This window comes from Erinaceus europaeus, chromosome 11 (assembly GCF_950295315.1).
Source record: "Erinaceus europaeus chromosome 11, mEriEur2.1, whole genome shotgun sequence".
Taxonomy (NCBI): Eukaryota; Metazoa; Chordata; class Mammalia; order Eulipotyphla; family Erinaceidae; genus Erinaceus; species Erinaceus europaeus.
The window spans coordinates 94,735,487-94,759,597 of record NC_080172.1 but is presented as its reverse complement, the minus strand read 5'-3'; the positions used below and the strand labels follow the sequence as shown (position 1 = coordinate 94,759,597).

General features: G+C 38.7%; 1 protein-coding gene across 3 annotated transcripts in view; it reads left to right on the top strand.

The window, feature by feature from the left end:
- The first annotated feature begins 760 nt into the window (after positions 1 to 760).
- The window catches only part of ERICH3 (glutamate rich 3), a 118,685-nt gene continuing 95,334 nt past the window's right edge, over positions 761 to 24,111 (top strand). For all 3 annotated transcript variants that reach the window (XM_007528116.3, XM_060202184.1, XM_060202183.1), the window contains exon 1: positions 761 to 919. In XM_007528116.3, the coding sequence (XP_007528178.3) occupies positions 897 to 919 (23 nt within the window). In that variant the 5' untranslated portion in view covers positions 761 to 896. The remainder of the gene's footprint in view (positions 920 to 24,111) is intronic.

The following is a 24,111-nucleotide window of genomic DNA, read 5'->3' as shown; positions in this document are numbered from 1 at the left end:
CCAAATGATTTTGCATATGGTCCTCAGGTCAGCCCTTCCTAACCCCAGTGGGGTATTTTCTTTTTCTCCTTTCTGAATATGGGAATTGTAAGCCCTGCCTGCTGGGAGTGAAGACATCAGATGAGCATTTTCTGAGGAAATGAACCAGTTGCAAAGTCTTGTTGATACAGAAACAAAGTCAAAACCCAAAACAGATTGAGAAGGACTTAACTCTCCTTGAACTTGCAATCCAGATGTCCTTTCTTTCTTTCTTTCTTTCTTTCTTTTTTTCTTTCTTTCTTTTCTTTCTTTCTTCCTTTCTTTTTCAATTGACAACTAAGGGCATCACATACTGTAATTGCTTCCCTGCATACTCTCAACCATCTTGGCCATCATTTTTTTTCCTCCCCAAGGCCTAGCAGCAAGCACATCATATTACTAAACAGAGAGAGAGAGAGAGAGAGAGAGAGAGAGAGGTGGAGAGAGAGAAAGAATATGTGTGTGTTGGGGTGGGGGGCTCTGACTACCTCAGGAACTTGTGCCCCACAACAACAGAGCAGAGTTGGTCTGGCTCTCCTCCCACACATGGGCCCAGAAAAGTGCTAGAACTGAGCTGAGTTTTCCAGTTTCCCCAGGCTCAATTGCAGCAGCGCCTGGCCTTTCCAGTACCTCAGTGCTTGCCTTTCTCCACCCTTAGCAACCGGGAGGCTGTGGATACCGCCTTGGGGGGTGGGGGCCCAGGAGGCTGCTGGTAGCCCAGAAACCTAGGGGCGGCGGGGCCTCAGCCTTGGTGCGTGGCGACCGCAGTGCAGAGCCACCACTGAACGCGACTGCTGCAGTGCCAGCGCCCAGCGTGCACAGGGCCTCAGCACCCACCCTCTGCACCTGTCGCGGGGTCCAAAAGAGAGCCTGCAAAAATGAGCCACTCTCACCCCTCTGGGTAAGTGACAACTGGAGCTTTTCCACACCGAAGCAGAAGCAGGTGGTGGCTGCTGGAGCCAGCGGGCCCCTCCTCCTCCTTCCCACTGCGAAGGAAAGGGGCGAGATGGGGAGCTCAAGGGAGGGCTGGGGCTAGGAAGCAAAGAATACGGATTCCGGGCTGCAGAGATGATGGCAGAAATCCCAGGCTTCGTATTTCCTCCCCCCACCCCCCTTCTCTTTTTCGCTTCTTTTAAGGGTTTTAGCCTCCTTCTGATTTTTTTTTTTACTCTGGTGGGATTAAAAAAAAAGGGATGTAGAAAACCGCATATATTAAGCAAGAGCTTTAACTGGGATCAAGAGGATCCTGAGGTGTACAACATATGTATTTAAATGCAAAAGCAGAGGTCACCAAAATATGCATTCATTTGGAGATGGAAGGCTGAGAAAATCTCACTGTGGAGACAGGCTTGCTTGCATGCAAAGGGAAAAGGAGAAGTTAGCTGATTTAATGTTGAGGGAGGTTTCATTTAGAGACTTATTTTAGGATGTAGGATTTTATTTCATTTATTTATTTTTTTGTCACAAGGGCTGCACAGCTCGGGATTATGACTTTTTCAATTGGATAGGAAGTGAAGAGAGAGGAGAGAGAGGAAAGGGGGAGGGGGAGAGAGACCAGAGCACCTAAACACCTTCCAGTACAGTGAGGGTTAGTCTTAAACCTGGGTTCTGGGTACTGCCCATGACAAAACAACACAGTATTTAGGTGAACTATTTTGCCTGAATTATTTTGTAATTTTTATCTGCCCAGTCTTTGAAGAATCATAAAGGTTCTTTAAGAAGTACCTTGACCAGAAAAGGTAGTATGACAACTGAATGAAAGGAGAGAAAGAAGATATTGTGTAATGAGTGTTTACACAAGATACCCTATTGCTTTGGCAGAGTGAATCCTCAGGGGAGTTAGTCAATGTGTTCTTAAAAATTAAAACTCATTATTGCTCGTTGGAAAAAAAGTTCTTTGTCCTTATAGTAAAAGGAAGACTATCCAATTTACTTCTGAATTAAACAACATAATGCATATTAGGAGGCTTTTTATTATGATGCATCTATCATTCGGATAATGTCCTGGTTGATCTTGCAACTAATTTGAAGTTGCTTTTCTTTTTAATTGAATTTATTGCACATTTTCAAGTGCAAGAAATTAGTAGAGGACAACACAGTTAAGATCATTTGGAGTTTGTGATAAAAAATATTACATTAATTGTTGGACTCCAGATTTATAGCCAAAGTTAGGTATTTTACTTTTTAATGAATTCCCTGAATTTAATGATACAAAGGAAAATGTCTGGAAAAGCTAAATGTATGTAAGGTTCCATGTTGAAAGTCATTTGCAGAACTTTCTGGTAAATTATATAATTATAACTAAACAAGTTTTTATTTTATCCTAAATTGAATTTAGCTTAGGTGCTTTAATACTTTGATGCTGAACTCCTGTGCAGTTTTAGTTAGTAGAGGTTCATGGGGGATGTAAATGTACCTTTTCTGCAGCTGCTATTTGCAATATGACCACACTTGAGAAAATGAATGTGTCAGTCATGGTTGTCTTTCTATGTTTTTCAAGTTCTTGGCTAAGTTAGAATCTGATTAGACCACTTAATCATCTATTTTAAAAACCTGTAGCTACTTATTAAACTGTACTTGATTAAGACTTCAGATGCTGAAGTGAAATTTTTCTGAAGCTCCTTTTAGTTTTCAACACATAGAAAAAGGGAAATTTTGTGAAAACTTGGATATGCTTCATTGCTGTCTTCAAGATAAATATGAAGATGGTTTCAATAAGTTTTGCACTAAAATCCTAAGTTCCAGACGAGCAGGTCCTCGGTCTTACTAATCAGTGTGTTCCCTTTACCTATGACAGAGGACAGAGTTCTGTTGATATATAAAGCTTAACAAATGTTTGTTGAATTAATGGTACTGGGTGCTATCTAAAAGTGGATTATTTACATATGACAACGATGCTTGAGTGAAACATTTCTTAAATTGTTTGCCACCTGCCAGACTCTAAATCTAATGTTTTCCATGAAATATCTCTTTTAATTTTTTCCACCTACCCAACAAGACAGGTTCTATTCTTCTCCATTTTCACAAATAATGAAACTGAGGATGGAGGAGTTTCTAAGGGTCTCACAAATATGACGGAATGCTACCTACAGGGCTGGAATGTGAAGCCAGATAGTCCATTTTTAGAACCTGTGGTTTACTCATGACACTACCTCTCAGGATCAATCCTGAAAATTTTAGAAAAATTTGGACAGGAATGGTACCTCATAAGGTGAGGTAAATGACCCAGGCTCTAGCCAGAGCACTATATGGGAGGTGCTATGACACTGGAGGAAACACCGTTGTCATGATTTCTCTTCCTCTCTCTCTTTCTTTCTCTATCTGAATGAAAAAGTCACTAAGAGTGGTGAAACTACACATGTATAAGACCCCAGCTGTAAAAAAAGAAGATTATATATATATATAATATATATATATATATATCTGGGATCTCTCTTACCACTCTGGGTCTGTTCATTCAGACAGAAAGACACAGAGAGGATGAGATACCACATAAGAACCTTCTTGACATCTCCCTTGTGCTGGGTCTTGAACCAGGACTGTGTGTATGGCAAAGCACACATTTGCTACCAGGTGAACTATCTCTCTAACTCAGATGTATGTAGAATTTTGTCCAGATCACTGAACAGCAGCTGACAGCTACACCTATTTATCTAGTACTTTGACAAGTGCTTAGGAAATTATTTTCTTATATTATATGCATGCTTTTGTTTTCAGTTCATCAAAGATAAATGAAAACAATAAACACAGCAGCTCTAAATGCCTTAAAATTCACCCAAGAACAGCATTATTCAAATTGCACAAGTCCCCCCCCCCATATAAGTAGTGATTATTTTTCTTGTGTATGTTACCATTTGGAAATAATTAAAATTTCAGTAGCAAATAAAAGGTTTTATTAAAGCTGAAAAAGCTTTTCCATCATTACTGAGGCAGTTTGTACTTACTACATTTTAAGAATGAAGTGATAATAAAGTGAAGTTGTACAATAAAACAGAAATTTCAAATCATTACCACAAATCAATAAACGTTGCCGTGACACCTTTTCTTGGAGCTTCCTTTTAAGTTCTATTGCCTACTTAATTATAGAATGAAGTATTTGATGTGAAGATTGCAAAGGGCCAGTTCAGACTTTGTTCAGATAGAGTCTGAGTAAATAAAAATAGTCTTAAAAAGTTCAGTCAACTGTAGTAGAGAGTCTAAATGTGAAGTGCATTATAATTTAGGGGAAGTCAACTATAAAATGCCATTTCTGGTGCTTTCATCTCTAATGAAATTGTTTCAGAGTGGAAATTTTCAGTTGATAGTTCCTCTGCTTTGCTAAGTAGCATCTTGAGTAGCTATTTGTGTGCATGTTGTATGTTACATAAAGTAGTCCTAGAGATGGAATGGGGATTTCACAGCCCTCAGCCATGCATGAGGATAAAATGAAGTGGCTCTTCTGGCTCCTTCAAAGGATCATCCTAGAATCCATGTGAAGTTGGCTCCCTGTGTGAAAGATATGCTGGACTCTAAGTGGAAGATAGTCACACCTGTAAATTTGATTGGAAGAACTAGAAAGATGGGAAGTATCATTGTTTATGATAGGATAAGAAAGTTTCTGCCTTTGTATGTTTGGAAAATACTGTTCCAGAGTAGAAATTTTTCTGTATGTTTGTTTAGATTTACTGATTTATACTTTTTGATATAAAGAAATGTCTCTCTGTATTGTGATAAAGCGTAGGGAAATACATATAGCATAAACTAATAGATCCTTACTCTGTTCTGGTAATACATATAGCATAAACTAATAGATCCTTACTCTGTTCTGGTAAATGATAACTTAGTCAAAGAGTAAAAACTGCTATAAGTAAACAAGGTCATTGAAATATATATATAGTGGGTTTCTTTTTTAAAATTTTTTTATTTATAAAAAAGAAACATTGACAAAACCATAGAATAAGAGGGGTACAACTTCACACAATTCCCACCACCAGAACTCTGTATCCCATCCGATTCCCTGATAGATTTCCTGTTCTTTAATCCTCTGGGAGTATGGACCCAAGATCATTGTGCGATGCAGAAGGCTGAAGGTCTGGCTTCTGTAACTGCTTCTCCACTGAACATGGACGTTGACAAGTCGATCCATACTCCCAGCCTGTCTTTCTCTTTCCTTAGTGGGGAGGGGTATAAATTGACTGTAAACCCCATGGATTTGATGTGATCTGGGGCTAATAATTAGCTTAGGAGCCTGTGTGACCTCTGCATCCCTGTACATCTGATCTCACATTCTGTGGTCATGAGTAGGAACATTCCTAATTGCCCCAATATCAGGACCCATCTTCCTCAGGTGTATCATAGAGTATGTTGTCCATCCTCCCTTCAGAGGATGGAACATTCTCTACCATTTTTGATCCAAGTTAAGGGAAAGGTCCTATGGGGGCCCACAAAGGGGTCTACTTTGTTGTTCCAGAATATAGTAGGTTTCATATCCAAACTGGCAAAAGAAATTGCAGAACTTACCCTATTTTACAATAGCAGTGTTCATTGCATTTTTTGTCTCCGCCTTTTTACTTAGTTAACAGTATAATGATTTGGATGGCAATAGTATTGACTTATCCATCTTATTTTATTTAACTACATAAAAGCTTTTCAGGGAAATAATAAAAAAACTCTTTTGACACAACTTTCAATTCTAAAATCAGTAGTACTCTATATCCTTGGTGCTTGTAGATTTTCAAAAGTTTATATCACTAGAGATATCATTTTAATGAAAATTTCAGACTCTTGGATATAATGTTTAAACAATCTCTTAAACTTTAGATAATCATTTTGGTAAAACTAATGATAATATACACATTGAATTATTGGCTCATTACCTCCTATAACTTACTCTTCATACAAATAGTTGAAATAGAAGAATATCCCTTGGAACAAATGCATACATGTCTATCAATTTGAAATAAATATGAGGAAAATTAGGCCAAGGAAAAGTTTGCTTAGAATAAACAAAAATCTGGAATGTAATCTTCACATTAGTTTGCAAGTGTCTTTGTCCTTTTCCTAAACTCAACGTGCTAAATAATAAGAACATGACTATTAAAAATGGGTAAGGAAAGAGTGTAATCAACTGAATCAAATTCAATCTTTGGTACTATGAAAATAATGGATATGTATTTATGCTTTCATTTAATTAAGCTATTTAAAGTCACTGTACATATATATAGTTACCTCTTTTTGTTGTTTAAATGATTAATCAGTGGTCCTGATTATGTTGAGTAAGATTTGTGCATTACCACTAAAGGAAAACTATTTGAGCATGTAGATCACATTTAGATATTTTTTAGTTTCTTGATTTGGCTTAGCTCTGTGGTTCCCAATATTTAGCAATACAAATAGTTACTGGATAGCATGGTTTACAAAAAACCATGTGTATTATATTTTGTGGGCTAAATGAATACTTTAAAATTTTTTATTATATTTTATTTATTTATTGGATAGAAGCAGCCAGAAATTGAAAGCAAAGGGGAACTAGAGGGGGAGAGAAACAGACACCAGCAACACTGCTTCACCTCTTGTGAAGTTTTCCCTCTACATGTGAGAACCAGGGGCTTGAACCTGGGTCTTTGAACATTGTAACTTGTATGCCCAACCAGGTACACTGCACCACTACCCAGCCCCCTAAATGAACACTTTGAAAGTCATTTTGATCAGGTACTGTATTTGCTTATCATGCTGCATAAAAAAAAAAGTCAATTCAAGTATAAGGACTTTATCATGCTGAATAAAGCAGTCAATTCATTATGTGAGGACTCTTGTTTTTAGCTGAGCATAAACTGTTTGATTGACTAACTACTAACTCTAAACCAAACTCTTTTTGCAAGAGCCCCAATTAAAGAACACATCCTTCATTGATGGCATCAATGCTACAAATTTTCCTGTATCAGAAAATGTATTTGGATTAAAGGAATTCACTTGAGAGCTTCCATTTCTGGATTAATCCTTTTCTGGAGAAAAGAAAAAAAATGTGACAAGTTTTATAGTATAGTTTGAAAAACCATGTCTTACTTAGATCCTGTCCATATTAGGATTAACAAATTTTGAGAATGATCAGATTACTACTTTTATACTGAGTGCACCTTAAAACTGAAGAACACTTCTAAGTTTAGATGTATGGATCTGAATTCCTTAATAGTTTCTTGTTCTCTTGAGGGTCTTTTCTTACTCTCACTATTCTTTTCTCCCTGTTTATTGCATAGGGCTGACTGCTTCTGGTCGACCTGCTATGTAGTGTAATTTGTTCTCACTTGTACTCTTGTAACTCTCAGTGGAAAACTTCATTGTCATTTCCTTTCCTTACAATTCCCAACCACTTAAATGAATAGAGTAGAATCCAGATGATATCTGTCCCTTTTACTGATGCATCATCAATGATGCCAGCATAGCCAACTCAGAATCAAAGTGTAGCATTTTGGGTTCTTGCTGGTCAGGGAACACATCACACTTCACACCACACACAATTGCCTTTCTGGTTATGACTGAGTAACCAGAATTTCTGGTTATGGCTGAATTGCGCTCACCTGTAGCCATGCGGCACTGAAATCCTAATTCCTGGTACCAAAGATTTGACTGTATTTGAAGGTAAAGTTTTAAAAGAGGTAACTAAACTTATATGAGGTCAGAGGGGTGGGCCTAAATCTAATGTGATCAGTATCCTAAAAAGAAGAAGTTAGCATCTGAAATGTTAATCAGTCACTCCCAACAAGCTCAGGCAATGATATGCAGATGAAATTCCAATCCAACCTATGTCCTGAGGCTTCAGTATGGTTTCCTACCATGTACTTACCAACAAAACCATGTTAACCATGATTGTAATTGTGTAAAAATAACTGTTTGATGCAACTCTGCAGCTATAATAAGGGTTTCCTGGGCATTCAATGAGAATACTACCTAGGTGCTTGATTGAATCATCTTCTTTTCTCTTCTCTTCCTTCCTTCCTCCCTTTCTTTCTTTCTTTCTCTCTTTTTTCTTTCTTTTTTCTTTCTCTCCCTTTCACTCTCTCTCTTTCTCTATCCTTTTAAAAATTGTTATTTATAGAATGAAAATATTGACAAGACTATAGGGTAAGAGGTGTACATTTTCACACAATTCCCACCCCCCAAAACTCCATATCCAATCGCCTTCCTTGATAACTTCCCTGTTCCTAACTGTGGTTGGGAAACTGGGATGTTTTCAACCCTGGTTTCTAAAGCTTGCTCCAGAAACGATCTGGTTCCATACACTAGTAACTTGTATGATGCCATAACCTTTATTGTCTGCCTTCCCCCCCCCCCAATTCTTATTTCTTCTTGGGTTACCTCTCAAATAAGCTTAAACTGAAAAAGAAGGAGGAGAAGAAGAAGAAGGAGGAGGAAGAGAAGAAGAAGGAGAAGGAGAAGAAGAAGGAGAAGAAGAAAAAGAAGGAGAAGGAGAAGGAGAAGGAGGAGAAGGAGGAGGAGGAGGAGGAGGAGGAGAAGGAGAAGGAGAAGGAGAAGGAGAAGGAGAAGGAGAAGGAGAAGGAGAAGGAGAAGGAGAAGGAGAAGGAGAAGGAGAAGGAGAAGGAGAAGGAGAAGGAGAAGGAGAAGGAGAAGAAGTAATAGTGAGAGCCTGGGAGATGGTTCATTGGGTAAGACATTTGCCTTAGGAATTTGACGCCCAGAACCAAGGACAGCAACATCAGAGGAAGCTCCTTAAGTGGTAGAGAAGTGTTTTGTGTTACTCCTTCTCTTTATTTTAATTAATTAATTAATTAATTAATTGTATAGAGTCAGTCAGAAATTGAGACGGAAGGGGGATATAGAAAGGAAGAGAGACAGAGGGACACCTGCAGTACTGCTTCACCACTCACAGAACTTTCTCTCTGCAGGTGGAGACCAGTGGGTGAAACCTGGGTCCTTGTGCATTGTAACATGTGCGCTCAACCAGGAGTACCACCACCTGGTGCTCTTTCTTCTCTGTTTCTCCTCCTCTCTTCCCTCTTAATATATAGAACTAACCAGGGAGGCTGTTTGGATGTATTATGTATGTGAGGTCCTTAGTCCATTCTCTGGAAATATACTACAAAATGCAACTAATCAACCAAACAACAAAACAAAACAAAAGCAGAGGGGAGCCAGGTGGTGGCACACCTGCCTGTGTGCCTATGTTACCATGTGCAAGGACCCAGATTCAAGCTCCTATATGCAGGGGAAAGTTTTAGCAGCAGTGAAGCTCTCTTTTTCTCATTTTTTTTAAATTAATGATTTAACATAGTTTTATAAAATTATCAGCTTTCATGTGTATTTTCATACCCACACATGAATGTAAGTCAACATACCTCCACCAACATTCTGTGCCCTCCACTCCCTAACCCCCATAACCATCTTAGTTTTCATATTGTAGAAGACACAGTCTAGTTATCACCCTTTTATAAGTATTTTATTTTATTTATTTATTTTTTATAAATTCTTTTAAAATATTTATTTATTCCCTTCTGTTGCCCTTGTTTTATTGTTGTAGTTATTATTGTTATTGTTATTGATGTCGTTGTTGTTGGATAGGACAGAGAGAAATGGAGAGAGGAGGGGAAGACAGAGAGGGGGAGAGAAAGATAGATATCTGCAGATCTGCTTCACTGCTTGTGAAGCAAATCCTCTGCAAGTGGGGAGCCGGGTGCTCGAACCGGGATCCTTCCTGGCTACCGCCTGACTCGACTTTTTATTTATTTACCTTCTTCCCCTTCCATCTCAATTTCTCTCTACCATACAAAATAAAAATAAAATTAAAAAAAGAGAAAGGAAAAAATAAAAGATGGCTGCTGAGAGCAGTGCATTTGTGATGCAGGTACCCAGTCTAAGCAATAATCCCAATAAGACGGAACAAAACAAAGAACAAGAGAGGACATTAGAACAGACACACACAGAGAAATGTTGTGAAGATACAAGGTATTATCTGTAAGCCAGAGAAAGAAGTCTGGGACAGATTCTTTCCTCATAGGCCTCAGAAGAAGCCCGCATTTCTGATACCACAGATTTGGAGCACTTCTAAAAATAATAAATTTCTTTTGTCTAAGCCACCTATTCGATGACTGATTATTATGGTAGCTTTGGTACAGTCCTGAGAATTTTGTAACTGGTGTATACCTCATTACTTGCTACTACAAAAGCTGAGAATGATCGATCTGTATGGGAAATGTACACTCATTGAACACAAGCCATTTTATTGGTATGAAGGTCATTGGGAATGAAGACCAAAAGAAAAACTACAAAAGAGAGATAAAAATCAAAACAAAAATACGATTAAAGGACCTGTGAGTAGAAGTAATTGAGATAATAAGTCAATGATCTCTACTGGTAAATATTGAAGGTTTCTTTGTTAAGTCTGATTAGCAATCAAAGTACTCGCCCCTCCGCATTGCTCCATGTTAAACACTAGTTGAGATAGAAAATTGAACATTTTAAGCTGGTGATCCATTTATTCTGTGACTATGACTATCTTTCTAAAATGTAATATACATTTATAAGTTAATGAAAATTCTTAGAGCATAATATTGAAGCAACAGCAGGGGACTAAACATACAATATAAATAGCACATAGTAGCTATAAAACAACATTAAGAACTTATAATTTTAAATTGAATTATAGTGTTTTATAGTAGCAGTTAATTTGGAATTCTCTGTGTGCCATGGATTGCAATATTTAATATTTTTGAGTATTATATGTCTCTCCTATTAGGAAATTGTCTGTCTTCATAGTTTTTTAAAGGATATTTGCAATAATATTTTCTGGTATTTTGATTCAAATAAAAATACTCTGTAAATTAGAATTATAGGCTTGGAAGGAATCTTAGATCTCTGGGTACCAGACATACAAGTGTTTGTGTTTTTTTTTTTAATTTTTATTTTTAAAAAGAAAACAGTGACAAAAACCACAGGATTAGAAGGGTAAACTTCACACAATTCCCACTACCAGAACTCCGTATCCCATCCCTGATAGCTTTCCTATTCTTTATCCCTCTGGAAATATGGACCCAGGTCATTATGAGGTACAGGAGGTGGAAGGTCTGGTTTCTGTAATGGCTTCCCTGCTGAACATGGGCGTTGGCAGGTCAATCCATATTCCCAGCCTACCTCTGTCTTTCCCTAGTGGGGCGGGGTTCTAGGGAAGCAGGGTTCTAGAACACATTAGTGGCAATATCTGCCCAGGGAAGTTTGGTTGGCATCATGTTAGCATCTGGAAGCTGATGGCTGATAAAAAGAGTTAACATATAGAGCCAAACAAATTGTTGGCTAATCAGGAACCTAAAGGCTGGAATAGTTCATATGAAGAGTTGGGGGGGTCTCCGTTTTGTAGACAGTTAGTAGTCTTATTTTAGTTATATTTCAAAGAGCCCGTGACTATACTAGGTTTTTTTCTTCTTTCTTTTTCCCCCTGAGCCTGACATCTGATATTTCTAGAGACATATGTGAAGGACAGGGAAGATAAATACTTACCACTTGCTAATTTATTGGATAGTTAAAATTTCCACTCAGGAAACTGGATTTGTGAGGTCAAACTCAACTACCATCCTGTGCCCCCTCTTGACAGAGCAGAAAAATTGTGATTTTAAAAGGAGAACTAACCTGGTCATGATCATTTTCTGCTTAAAATCCTCTACTTCTGTGGCAAAACCATCTGGTTTAGGAATATGAAGCAAACCCTCCTATAGGACATCCCTTTGATTTTTAAACAGTTTCTCTGTTGTTGCTCCAAAACCTTCCCTGTATTTTTACTTGTTTGTGAAGAACTGTAGAAATGACCCCTGAAAGTATAGTCTTTCACTCATAATTTGTGATGACCATGCCTTCTTAGCATCTTCCTCGGGCCAACCTGTTATTTATTATAATATTCTTTTCAAGAATATATATATTCTTTTCAAAGATGTCAAATTCTAATATCTCCAGAGAAGAGCCTAGAGGTTTAAACCATGTTTTATAGGGACTCACCAACTTTAGTCAGTTGAGTCCCAGGTCTCCTGGGTTTCCAAGCACTGTTTTCTTTTAATTTGATAGAAAAGAGAGAAATGGGGGGGTGGGGGGGCGGGGAAGGAGAGAGAAGAGAGACACCTATAGTACTGCTCCAACATTTATGAAACTTTGCCCTGAAAGTGGGGACCAGAAGCTTGAACCTGTGCCTTCACACACAGTAAAGTGTGCACTCTACCAGCATTGACACTGCCCACCTCCCCCAGCACTGTTATAGTGTTGCCTCATTTATGAACATCACAAAGTTTTCTTGCCAGCAGTCAGAACAGCTGGAGACCAGTTTTATTTTTACTAGTCACTTCAAACCATCATATTAAGGTTATAAATAAAAGCACACTGTGGTTCTCTTCAGGCTGCATCATTAGAATAAGCCCAGTGAAACAGTTAATCAATATTTAGCATAATTGCTGAGATCTGGCAGGTTTGAATGCAAATAAAGAATGAAGAATGTAATATAAAATCATTTATATGATATCAGTTCAATCACCCACTATCAAGTAGCAGGCAACAGAGACCCATGGTCAAATTTCAGTTGGCAAAGACTTTCCTTGTAAAAGATTGGGAAATAATTGACCCATATGGCTATTGCACTTCTGTATTTATCTTCAAGTCTCTTGAGAAGTGTATAATATATATACATATATATATATACATATATATATATATATATATATATATATTCTACCTCTTTGCAAACTTCTTTTGATACTGCAATTTTTGTAGCACTATTGAAGGCACTTACTTGACACAAACCAAACAACACAATTAGTATTGCCAGTATGATAATTCATATTAAGAATTCTGCATTTTTAAAAAGCCAAATATGCAAAGCATGTTTTGGAACCTCTTATCATAGACTGCATTCAGTTTATTATCTTGAAATCAATGAAAAGAAGGGTTATGATCCTTACATATGAATTTCTAAATGGAGCAAGAAATTGGACTAATACACCTTTTCCCATTCATATATTTATTCACCGAACATATACTACCTGAGTATTTATTGTAGGTGTTACTCCATACTGTGCCTTATAAAATGGACATAGGGGAGAATCTTTTAATTTTTTTCCTCGTTTTATGGGGGGGCTAGTGATGTTTTACAGATGTTTTATTTAGGCAATTTATCTTAATTTAGCTTTTAATGACTTCTGTGAATCGTGCTAAAATACAAAATTGAAGGCTTTATTGGGTAATTTGAATGTGACAAATTTGTTAATTGGGCAGGAATTCCATGGATTCTTGCAAATCTTTTCCTTTCTTTAAAAATTAATTAATTTATGTATTTCCTTTTGTTTCCCATGTTTTTTTTTATTGTTGTATTTATTATTGATGTCATTGTTGTTGGGTAGGACAGAGAGAAATGGAGAGAGGAGGGGAAGACAGAGAGGGGGAGAGAAAGCCCTGCTCCACTACTCCTGAAACTTTCCCTCTGCAGGCGGGGACCAGGGGCTTGAACCTGTGTCCTTGTGCACTTACTGAACAGTTCTGCCACAACTTGCCCCCTCTTGCAAATCTTTTCTAATGGACAAGTGACAGAATAATTTGGGTCAGGAGATGAAGCTCCAGTCCACACGAATTGTAGTGTGTGCATTAACCAGGCGCGCCACCACCTGACCCCAGATTTACCACACGTGAATTGCAAAACAAAGGCAACCAAGCCAAAATATTCTGTTACTTGTTCCACTTGCTTTCTCTGTACAAGTTCTTACACTGTGGGTTGAAAAACCATTTTGTTGGGAGTCAGGCAGTAGCGCAGCGGGTTAAGCGCACATGGTGCGAAGCGCAAGGTCCAAAGTATGGATCCAAGTTCGAGCCCTGGCTCCCCACCTGCAGGAGAGTCGCTTCACAAGCAGTGAAGCAAGTCTGCAGGTATCTCTCCTTCTCTCTCAGTCTCTGTCTTCCCCTCCTCTCTCCATTTCTCTCTGTCCTATCCAACAACGACAACAACAATAATAACTAAAACAATAAAAAGAACAAAGGCAACAAAAAGGAAATAAATAAATAAATATTTAAAAAAAAGAAAAAGAAAAACCATTTTGCCTGGCTGCTTTTATTAGAGGCCTGTTTTGACAGTGGAGGCTTGATGTAGGTAGGCCTTCCTTCAACACCATGAAGCTCTTTAAAAAGGGGAGATTTAGTGGCCTCTGAAATGCAAAGTATGTCTCAACTAGGCTTTTCATCTTTAGTAATAAAACTGTGCTCATTAACTTAAGTCTCACTTGAGCTTGTTGAGCCAGAGATGGTATAATCAGGGTTTTCAGATTGGTAGGTGAGTTGAACCTTTCCATTTGTGGCATTGTCAAGAAATATCTTGCATAAAATTTCTTGATTGAAATGCTGTGGGAAAATACCAACATATTTGCTCGATTTCTCATACTCTTTTTTGTTGGAAATAAGAATAATTGAAGGGCCGGGTGGTGCACACTCCTGGTTGAGAGCACATGTTGCAAATCTCAAGGACCCAGGTTTGAGCCCCCAGTGCCCACCTTTGGAAATGATGAAGCAGTGCTGCAGGTGTCTCTCTGTCTCTTTCCCTCTCTGTCTTCCCCTTCCTCTTGACTTCTGGCTATCTCTATCCAATAAATAAATAAAGAAAATTTAAAAAAAGACTGGATACTGAATAGGATGGTTACTAGACTGTATTGTAAGTTATTTAATAGTCAATCAAACGCTTCCTATGTGGTGCTGGGGCTTGAACCTGGGCTGTGTGCATGGCAAGGCAAGTGCCTTACCTACTGGACTATTTCTCCCATTGGCCCACCAACCTTTTTTTTCAGCTTTGAAATATAATTGACTTATAACTTGTGTATGTTTAAGGCATGCAATGTGATGATTTGTCATATATATTGTGAGATGATTAGCACAATAATGTTACTGTTTTCATTATCTTACATAATTACCATCTATGTATATTTTGTCAGTAAAAATTTAAGATTTCAAGTGAATAGTACTGTAAATTTGCAAATGCACAACTTTAAAATGTATAATATAGTATTATTGACCATACTAGGTGATAGACTCCTAGGAATTATTCATTTTCTAACAGAAAGCTAGTATCTTTTTTTTCTTTCTTTTTTATTGTTTTATTTTTTTATTAATTGGGGAATTAATGTTTTTTTTTAATATTTATTTTATTTATTTATTCCGTTTTGTTGCCCTTATTGTTTTTTTTATTGTTGTAGTTATTATTGTTGTTGTCATTGTTGGATAGGACAGAGAGAAATGGAGAGAGGAGGGGAAGACAGAGAGGAGGAGAGAAAGATAGACACCTGCAGACCTGCTTCATCGCCTGTGAAGCGACTCCCCTGCAGGTGGGGAGCTGGGTTCGAACCGGGATCCTTATGCCGGTCCTTGTGCTTTGTGCCACCTGCACTTAACCTGCTGCGCTACAGCCCGACTCCCGGGGAATTAATGTTTTACATTCAACAGTAAGTATAATAGTTTGTACATGCATAACATTCCCCAGTTTCCCATATAACAATACAACCCCCACTAGGTCCTCTGAATCCTTCTTGGACCTGTATTGACCAACCAGGTTATCCCTCTTAACTAACCCCAAACCCTGGAGACCACTGAGTTCATGTTTTTTTTTAAGTATATTACATATATTAATTAGATCATACAATACTTGTTCTCTCTGACTCAATTCACTTAGTATAATGCCCTCAAAGTCCATCTGTCTTGTTACAAATAGCATAAATGTATTAATGTATTTTATGTCTACATGATATAATATTCTATTATTTATTTATATAAGTTTACTCAGAAGTGGGATTGCTGGATAATATGGAAAACGTACTTTTTTTTCCCTCCAGGATTATTGCTGGGGTTCAGTGCTTGCACTATGAATCCACTGCTTTTGGAGGCCATTTTATCTCTTTTGTTACCCTGGTTGTTTATAGTTGTTGTTATTATTGTTGTTGTTGGATAGGACAGAGAGAAATGGAGAGAGGAGGTTCCGGAAGACAGAGGGGGAGAGAAAGATAGACACCTGCAGACCTGCTTCACCACCTGTGAAGCGACTCCCCTGCAGATGGGGAGCCGGGGCTCAAACTGGGATCCTTTCCTGTTGGTATGCTTCTAAAAACCCCTTCTGTTTCATTGGTTTAATCCCCCCTGCTTAACACTATTCTATTTACATAACCACTTCATTCTATTTACATAACTGCTGTTAACAAGCACCACCCTCCCTCTAGGGCATTGGTGGTTCAGTGATAGAATTCTCACCTGCTCCACCCCCTCTCCTTGTCACACCCTGATCCTCTCCTTGTCACACCCTGATCTTCCACCAGTCACTTTTCGCTCCACCCTCTCTGCGTCACATCCTGTTGACACCCTACTTGGGAAGTATATATAAAGACAACATTGTTCGTTTTAGTTAGTTGTTAGTTTAGTCTAGCTTGGTATAGATTGCACTGCGTCCTGCGTGAATAAATAGATACTGCGTACAGCTCAACCATGAGTCCCTGGTCGTCTGTCTCCCGTCAGTGAAGCTCAGCCCGACACTTTCCCACATAAATAAATATAAAAAAATTTCCCACATAAATTTTGCAGTCCTTGGCATTTTGTGCCATGTGTGCTTAATCCACTGTGCTGCTGCCCGGCCCTGGAAGATCTACTTTTAACTTCTGAGAAACTTCCATACATTTCTCATAGTGACTATATTAACAGCGAATTCTCTAAATTCTTATCAACACTTGTTTTGTCTTCCACTCCCCCAAAGGACACACACTTATCCAAAGGGACATATTCATAGTTGCATTATTTACAATGGCTAAAGAGTGACAGCAGCCTAAAAATCCATCCATAGATAACTGGCTAAAGAAGGTATGAGATCTATATTTCTTGTCTTTTTGAAAATAGTGTTCTAGCAAGGTTAAGGTATCACATTGTGAGATTGTTTGTTGCTGTCATTGGGACATCACCTCTACAAACTAACTTTTTCAAGTAGGAAGAGAGACAGAGAGAAGGAGAGAGGAAAAGACACCACAGTGTAGTAGGGGCAGAAGTTGAACCTGAAGTTTATGATTGGAAAATTAGGCACATCCTCCCAAGTGAACTACCTTATCAGCCTTCTCATTTTGCTTGCAATTTGCATTGTCTTGATAACTATAGATGGTTACCACCTTTTCATATAGCTGTTGACTATTTGCATATCTTCTTCAGCCCCTCTGTCCAAATCCTAATTAGATTATCGTAATTTTTTTATGTTTATTTTCCCTTTTGTTGCCCTTGTTATTGTTATAGTTATTATTGTTGTTATTATTGATGTTGTTGTTGTTAGATAGGACAGAGAGAGAAGGAGAGAGGAGGGGAAGACAGAGAGGGGGAGAGAAAGATAGACACCTGCAGACCTGCTTCACAGCTTGTGAAGTGACTCCCCCTGCACGTGGGAAGTCAGGGCTCGAACTGGGATCCTTATGTTGGTCCTTGCTCTTGGCGCCATGTGCGCTTAACCTGCTGCGCTACCGCCAGACCCCCATCATAATTTTTCTGTTAAGTTCCTTATATATTTTGGATAATAAACCCCATCAGATGTATAGTTTAAAATATATCTTTTTAAATAATCATTGTGACTTCACTGCTCTGGACTGATTTTTTCAGATAGAAAGAGAGACTATAGCATATAAACTTTCCCCAGTTCCATGGGGACTTGGAGCTCAAACCTGGATCATGCTCACTGCAAACTCACCCTCTCAGGTTCCTTATCTTGTTAGTCTTAAATTTCTTTTATCATGAATGGGTTTTTTTAGGGGTTGCTCTTGGGTATTCTCAGAAGGAAAACAGTTTGAAAGGGTCCATCTCTTAAAAAATAATTGAATGGGAGCTGGGTAGTAGCACACTGGGTTAAGTGTACATAGTGCTAAGCATGATGACCAGCACAAAGATTCTGGTTGGATCCCCCAGCTCCTCACCTGCAGGGGGACTGCGTTGCAAGCAGTGAAGCAGCTCTGCGGGTGTGTGTGTCTCTCTCTCTCCCTCTCTGTCTTCGCCTCCTTTTTCAGTTTCTCTCTGTCCTATCCAACAAAAATAACAGCAACAGCAAAAGCAACAGTAACAGCAACAACAACAATGGAAAAAATGGCTGCCAGAAGTTGTGGATTTGCAGTGTAGGCACCAAACCTCAGCGCTAACCCTGGAGGCAAAAAGAAAAAAATTCATACATAAACAGTATGTTGCTGGAAATATGGATGGTAAAGATCATTTTGATGAGCTGTCAGATAGGAACAAGGGATATGTTACTGGAAATTGAAAGTAAGATTGTTGGAAGTAAAAAATGGCAAAACAATCAAGAACAATTTTACTGAGTTGTGTGAATGTTCTAGTGCTTTGTGAATGCAGAGCAATTTTGGCAAAAGGAGGATAAGTCACTTACTCCCATATGTGAATAAAGTTATATTGGTGCCAAGTTTGAACTATAACTGGAGTCCCAGCTACTGCATCCATCTCCCTCCACAGAGATAGGGTGGGGAAACAGGGCTGGGAGAGGAGGTTGATGCTGTTGCAGGATAGAAGAAATTCTTCTATTACTGTGACATATAACACCTTTCCTTAGGCTTTCTTGCAACTATCTCATATTAAGTAATCCTATTTTGTTTAGGCTTCCATTTTTGGACATTGGAAGGGCAATAATAGACATTACTTTCATTCCAGGACCTAAAAGAAACCAAATGATACTATGTCTGACTATTCTCTCAGTCTACTACAGAATGAAATAGAGAGACTTCACTACTCTGCCAATTTAGGGCACACAGTGACATCAGACACAAAGATATTCAGTAACTATTCGTGAATAAATTATCCTGTTACGTGGGAAAGCAAGCGCTCTCTCTCTCTCTCTCTCTCTCTCTCTCTCACACACACACACACACACACACACACACTTCTAGGTAGGTATGCAGCTTTGTGTATATCATATCTGTGGCATCTCTGTGTTTCCAATGTCTTATGGAATGCTGTAAAAATTGTAGTCAGCGAATGCTTGCAAAGGACATTTTCCTGGTGACTCTCCCTTTATGTGAGGTTAAGAATTTTTTTTTTTTCTTTAATTTCAGCAGGGTTATTGCTGGGGCTTAATGCCTGCACAGGTTAATCACTCCCCATGCCCATTTTGTTTCCTTTCTCCTCTCTATCTATCCTTCCTTCCTTCCTTCCTTCTTTTCTTCCTTCCTTCCTTCCTTCTTTCTTTCCTTCTTTCCTTCATTTCTCTCTTTCTCTAGATAGAGATAGAAAGAAATAGATGTGGAAAATAAAGTAATATAGAAGGAATGATACTTGCAGTACTGCTTGTGAAGTTTCTCCTTACTGACGGATCCACAGATCCCAGTAATGTGTGCACTCTACCTAATATGCCATGACTTGGCGTATAGTTTGGGATTTTTATGGGAAGACTATCTCAGAGGTAGATAAAGGAGTTTCTAGGAATCCCTCACTTTACTATTTCATAGTCTCAACAGGTTGAGACAGAAATTGCTACCAAGAAAAACAAAAGACAGTGTTGCTCTCTAACAAATATTTGAAAATATGAAAGCAACTTTGAAGATGATGGGTAGGGCTTGGAATAGTTTTGAGGTGCCGTTTTTACTATTGGGGGGGGGGCTCACACATGCATGATTTCACTGCATGGTGGCAGGCAGTGGTTTGAGGGCTCAGTGTTGCAGACTGTTAACTGATAAGGCAACAAGCACTCTCAGTGACTCAGCAGCAGGCACCTCTAATCCTTGGTCACTGCAGAGAAATAAGATCCATCATAAAGGTAAGTGTTACTTTGTTTCCTGGGTGACTGTTTTCCCCATAGCACTGAGCCAAAAAGGAGACTTTACTCCACCTAGCAACAAGCAGGTGGGTAAATAGCCTCGACCATCCCAGACAGAAGCAAAGGGAATAGACTGGTCTGACTGGATGATCGTGGAATTTAGTGTGAACAACAGAGCCTCTGAGTGATATGGTTAATTGAGCTTATGGTGGATATAACCAATACAGTTCTTGGTCCTATGAAAGGACAGGGGAGGATCACTGGCCTGAGGCACTTGACCAGGAAGTCTAGCTTTGACCAGAGGCAGAAAACGATTTGCATAGGGTATGGAGTGCTGAATGAGAAATACAATCACCAAGCCCAGGATAATATGACCTCTGTGGCTCCGGGTCATACAAATTAGAACAAAGAACCCCCCTTTCTCACTCTTCCTCTCTGTCTCTGACCGTCTCTCTCCCTCTCTCCCTCTCTCTCTCTCTTCTCTGTATGTGTGTGTTGGGAACAATGAATGGACAAGACAAAGACAGAAATATCCAAAAGTTCTGCTGTTCTAAGCTAGTCTCTCAGTCAATGCAATTCTTATAATTTAAAAAAATGCAGAAAAAAAGAACTATGAATTCATACTCAGAACATATGAAGGAGAGTCTAGTAGTATATGTTAGTCAGACTTCTCAAAGACCCCACTTTTTAGGTTTTTAGTTTTATTTTATTATTAGAGACAGAGAGAAATTGAGAGAGGAGGGGGAGATAAAGAGGGAGAAAGACAGAGAGACACTTGCAGCCCTGCTTCACCACTTGTGAAGCTTTCCCTCTACAGGTGGGGACCAGGGGCTAGAACCTGGGTCCTTACACACTGTAATGTGTGCATTTAACCAGGTGCACCACTGCCTGGCCCCTAGGATACCGCTTTTTTTTTTTCCTGGTATCCTTTTTTTTTTTTTGGACCTGCTTTTGAATATCAGATCATTGGGACTAGGATTTCACCAAGTAATTTCAGGGGGTAGGGTGGTAACTCTTACTAAATCTATATTTAATTCGATCAAGAACACTTTCCTGATATTCAACAATTCATTAACCTATAGTTTCTGTTAAAAAAAAATCCAGGGGCAAAATAGCTCTCCTGAATAGTGTACCTGCTTTGCCACACATGTGAAACACAGATTTGCATTTGGTTCCTTCTTCACTGGAACTGAATTCATCTTCAGTGCTGTGGTGTATCCCTCCCCCTAGCTTTGTCTCTCTAACCAAAAATAGAGTGCCAGGAGTGGTGGTACCCCCAGCAATGGCCCAAAGAAAGAAAAAACAAAGATTCAGTGGCCAGGAATATATTTTACCATGTGTGAAGATCTGAGTCTGAGCCACCAGCACTAGGTGGGAGCACCATAAACAACACGAGAGTCTCCATGAATTGAGCGGTGCTGTGATGTCTCTTTTTCTCTTCCTCTTTGCCTCTTTCTTTGTCAAGCTGAAATTTAAAGAGAGAGGGAGAAAAAAATCAATACTGTAGTTCTGTAGGAGTAATAGAATCGGGTAGGAGTCCCAGTGCAAATAAACAAATTAGAATGAGTCTGAAAAAGATAAAAAACAAACAAGCAAACTGGTCTCTGTCACATACTGATAGTTTTGAAGGGTTATGTTACATGTCACAGTCCAACTAAGGACCTTTGATTATTCCTAAATAGAGAGAGGTGAGGAAACTGATGTGTGTAAAGGTTCAACTCAACTATATTCATTTGACCTTTCAGTGAGACTGGAGGGGCATCAGGCACACATATTCATAGTAGGAACCTGAATGAACAGAATTAAAATGAGCTTGTGTCAAAGCTGGGTATGCTTTGTTATTTGTATGTAGATATTCAAAAAGTTACAAAGTCTGGATTAAAAGAAGGGAGTATTTTATCAGTCAATAGTGAAGTTAAGGTCAATGTTATACCAGCTTTCTAACCCCACTTCATTTAATCAGAGCTTTAGTCCTCGCAGCTCTTCCAAAAAACTATTGATTTTTTTTTAAAGCTTGGGTTTGAAAAACAGACAATAGACTATATATAATATCGTTCTAATGATTTATCTTAAGAATCTGTGGACTGTGGAATTGTGATTGTTAAGACTGAGAGACACCTGCTCACCTTTCTGAGATGAGTTGCTTAAAAGGTATTCTGAGAGTTAGAAAGGCTAAAGGAGACAATGTTGACCTTTTGGAGACAGGAAACCTTTGATGAACTATAGGACACCAAGACAGTTCATTTAAAAGACAGTTTCAAAGCATTATCCAAGATTGGTCTTGTATGTGTATCACTGAAGCCCTCTGGTTGTCTTTTTTTACATAAATCCAGGAAATAATTGTTTCTGCAGTTGTTCCTATGTCTGCAACCCTTATGTGTCACCTTGCTTTCTAGAAATATAACTGCTTATGAGTTTCTTTTTGTGGATGAAGTTAAACTTTCTTTACCGTTTGATAGCACGGAGCTTTTTGGCGATAGATGTTAAGGACAGAAGAGACAGGAAAAGGTCACCAAACCCATCTCTATGTAATTGATACGGTACAAGCAGCTAAAAAAAAAAAAATCCTAGTGACAATTTCATGTGTACTCCCAACTCTGATCTTTGAATAAGTTAAAGATCAATTGTTCATGAAACATGCAGCTGTTAAGTCTTGCAACTGAAATTTTTATGACAGAAATCACTTTGGTTTATGTCATTACTGAAGGTTCAGATGTGCAGGACTATTTCTGGGTTTAGTGCTTGCACAAAGGAACCTACTGCTCCCAGTGGCCATTTATTTTTTCCTTTTTCCTGTAGAGACAGAGAAGGGAGATAGGGAGAGAAAAAGTGAAGAGTTAGAAAGCCACCTATAGCCACCTGATTTGTCTTCCTTAATTCCTAGAATGAAAGTATTGTGTGTGTAAGAGGGTCTTGGAGAGAGAAATCATTCTATAGAGCACAAGAAGAAACAGTTCACCAAGAGCAGTGGAACTTTGTAGGTATGAAACCCTGGTGAAATCCTGGTGGCAAATAAAATTAGATAAAATAAAATCTGTAAGATTATGTGTGCAGGTCAGGTGCTGACTATGAAATTGTTGAAATTATGTGGCTATAGAGGAGGAGATTGCCATTTCTAAATGATGATTTTAAAGTTAGTTGCAAATCAGTGCCAGTCATAATAGATTTCAAGCCAATTTTTGTCTTTAGTTGTTGAACACAGCATTATTTAATATATATATATATATATATATTATTGGATAGAAACAGAGAGAAATTAAGATGGGAAGGGGATATAGAGAGGGAAAGAGACAGAGAGACCCCTGCAAGCCTGCTTCATCACTTGTGAAGCTTTCTCCCTGCAGGTAGGGACCAGGGGCTTGAACCTGAGTCCTCGCGCATTGTAATGTGTGTGAGTATCTACTGCTACCTGGCTAGAACACAACGTTATTTAGACAGGTAGCCAATATTGTTGATAGGGAAACCAAGAATGATGTAATGCCCTGGCATTTGAACGTAGTAGAGGAGACTTAGATATAAACTATAGCATACTCTATGGTATGAAATGTAGGTTACGATTAGAGGACAGGAGCTCAAGGAAATACCTCACATCTGGTTTGCATCAGGAAATAACTTCAGGGAAAAGTTTGTGCATCTGGGAGTTTTTCCCCTGTTGAATAGAAAAGGGAAATACTGACACAACAGAGAGGCTATGTTGTCACTAAAGACAAAAAAGAATATGGTAGGGAAACACCAGAAGTCTGAGTTACTAGGATTTAGTACCCATTCATTGGGGAAACTGACGATCCTTTCTAGCCGACTGAATCCACATGGATCCCAGTCACTTTCAAAGCCAGCAACAAGCAGCTCCTGACAGCTTTCAACCTGACCTGTTGACTGGCTACAGAAGAAGGGCAAACGCTAGAAGAAGAAGGGTGTGTAGTGGAAAGCTTATGAGGGCTCTGAATGAGGGGCCCAACAGATATGCATCACATAAAGCATTACACACATTACATGAGCAAAGACCTGAGTGAAAGTTGCTAGTAGCCACCTGCAAGTGGGCAACTTCATACGCATGGAGAGGGATTTCAGGTGTCTCTCTTTTTCTATCTCTCCCCCTCTTCCTCTCTCTACTATTTCCTTCAGTCTCTATTGGAAAAGAAAGGAAGAAAAAAAAAAAGAAAGAAAGATAAAGGTTTCCAAGAATGGTGGAGTTGTCATGCTGATACCAAGCCCCAGTTGGGAAAAAAGTCTCTGAAGAAGTTTCTGACTTTCTATTGAGCTTTCTCCTTGAAGATGTTTTCAACAAGTGAAATTGCTAATCCACTCTGTGTGCTCAT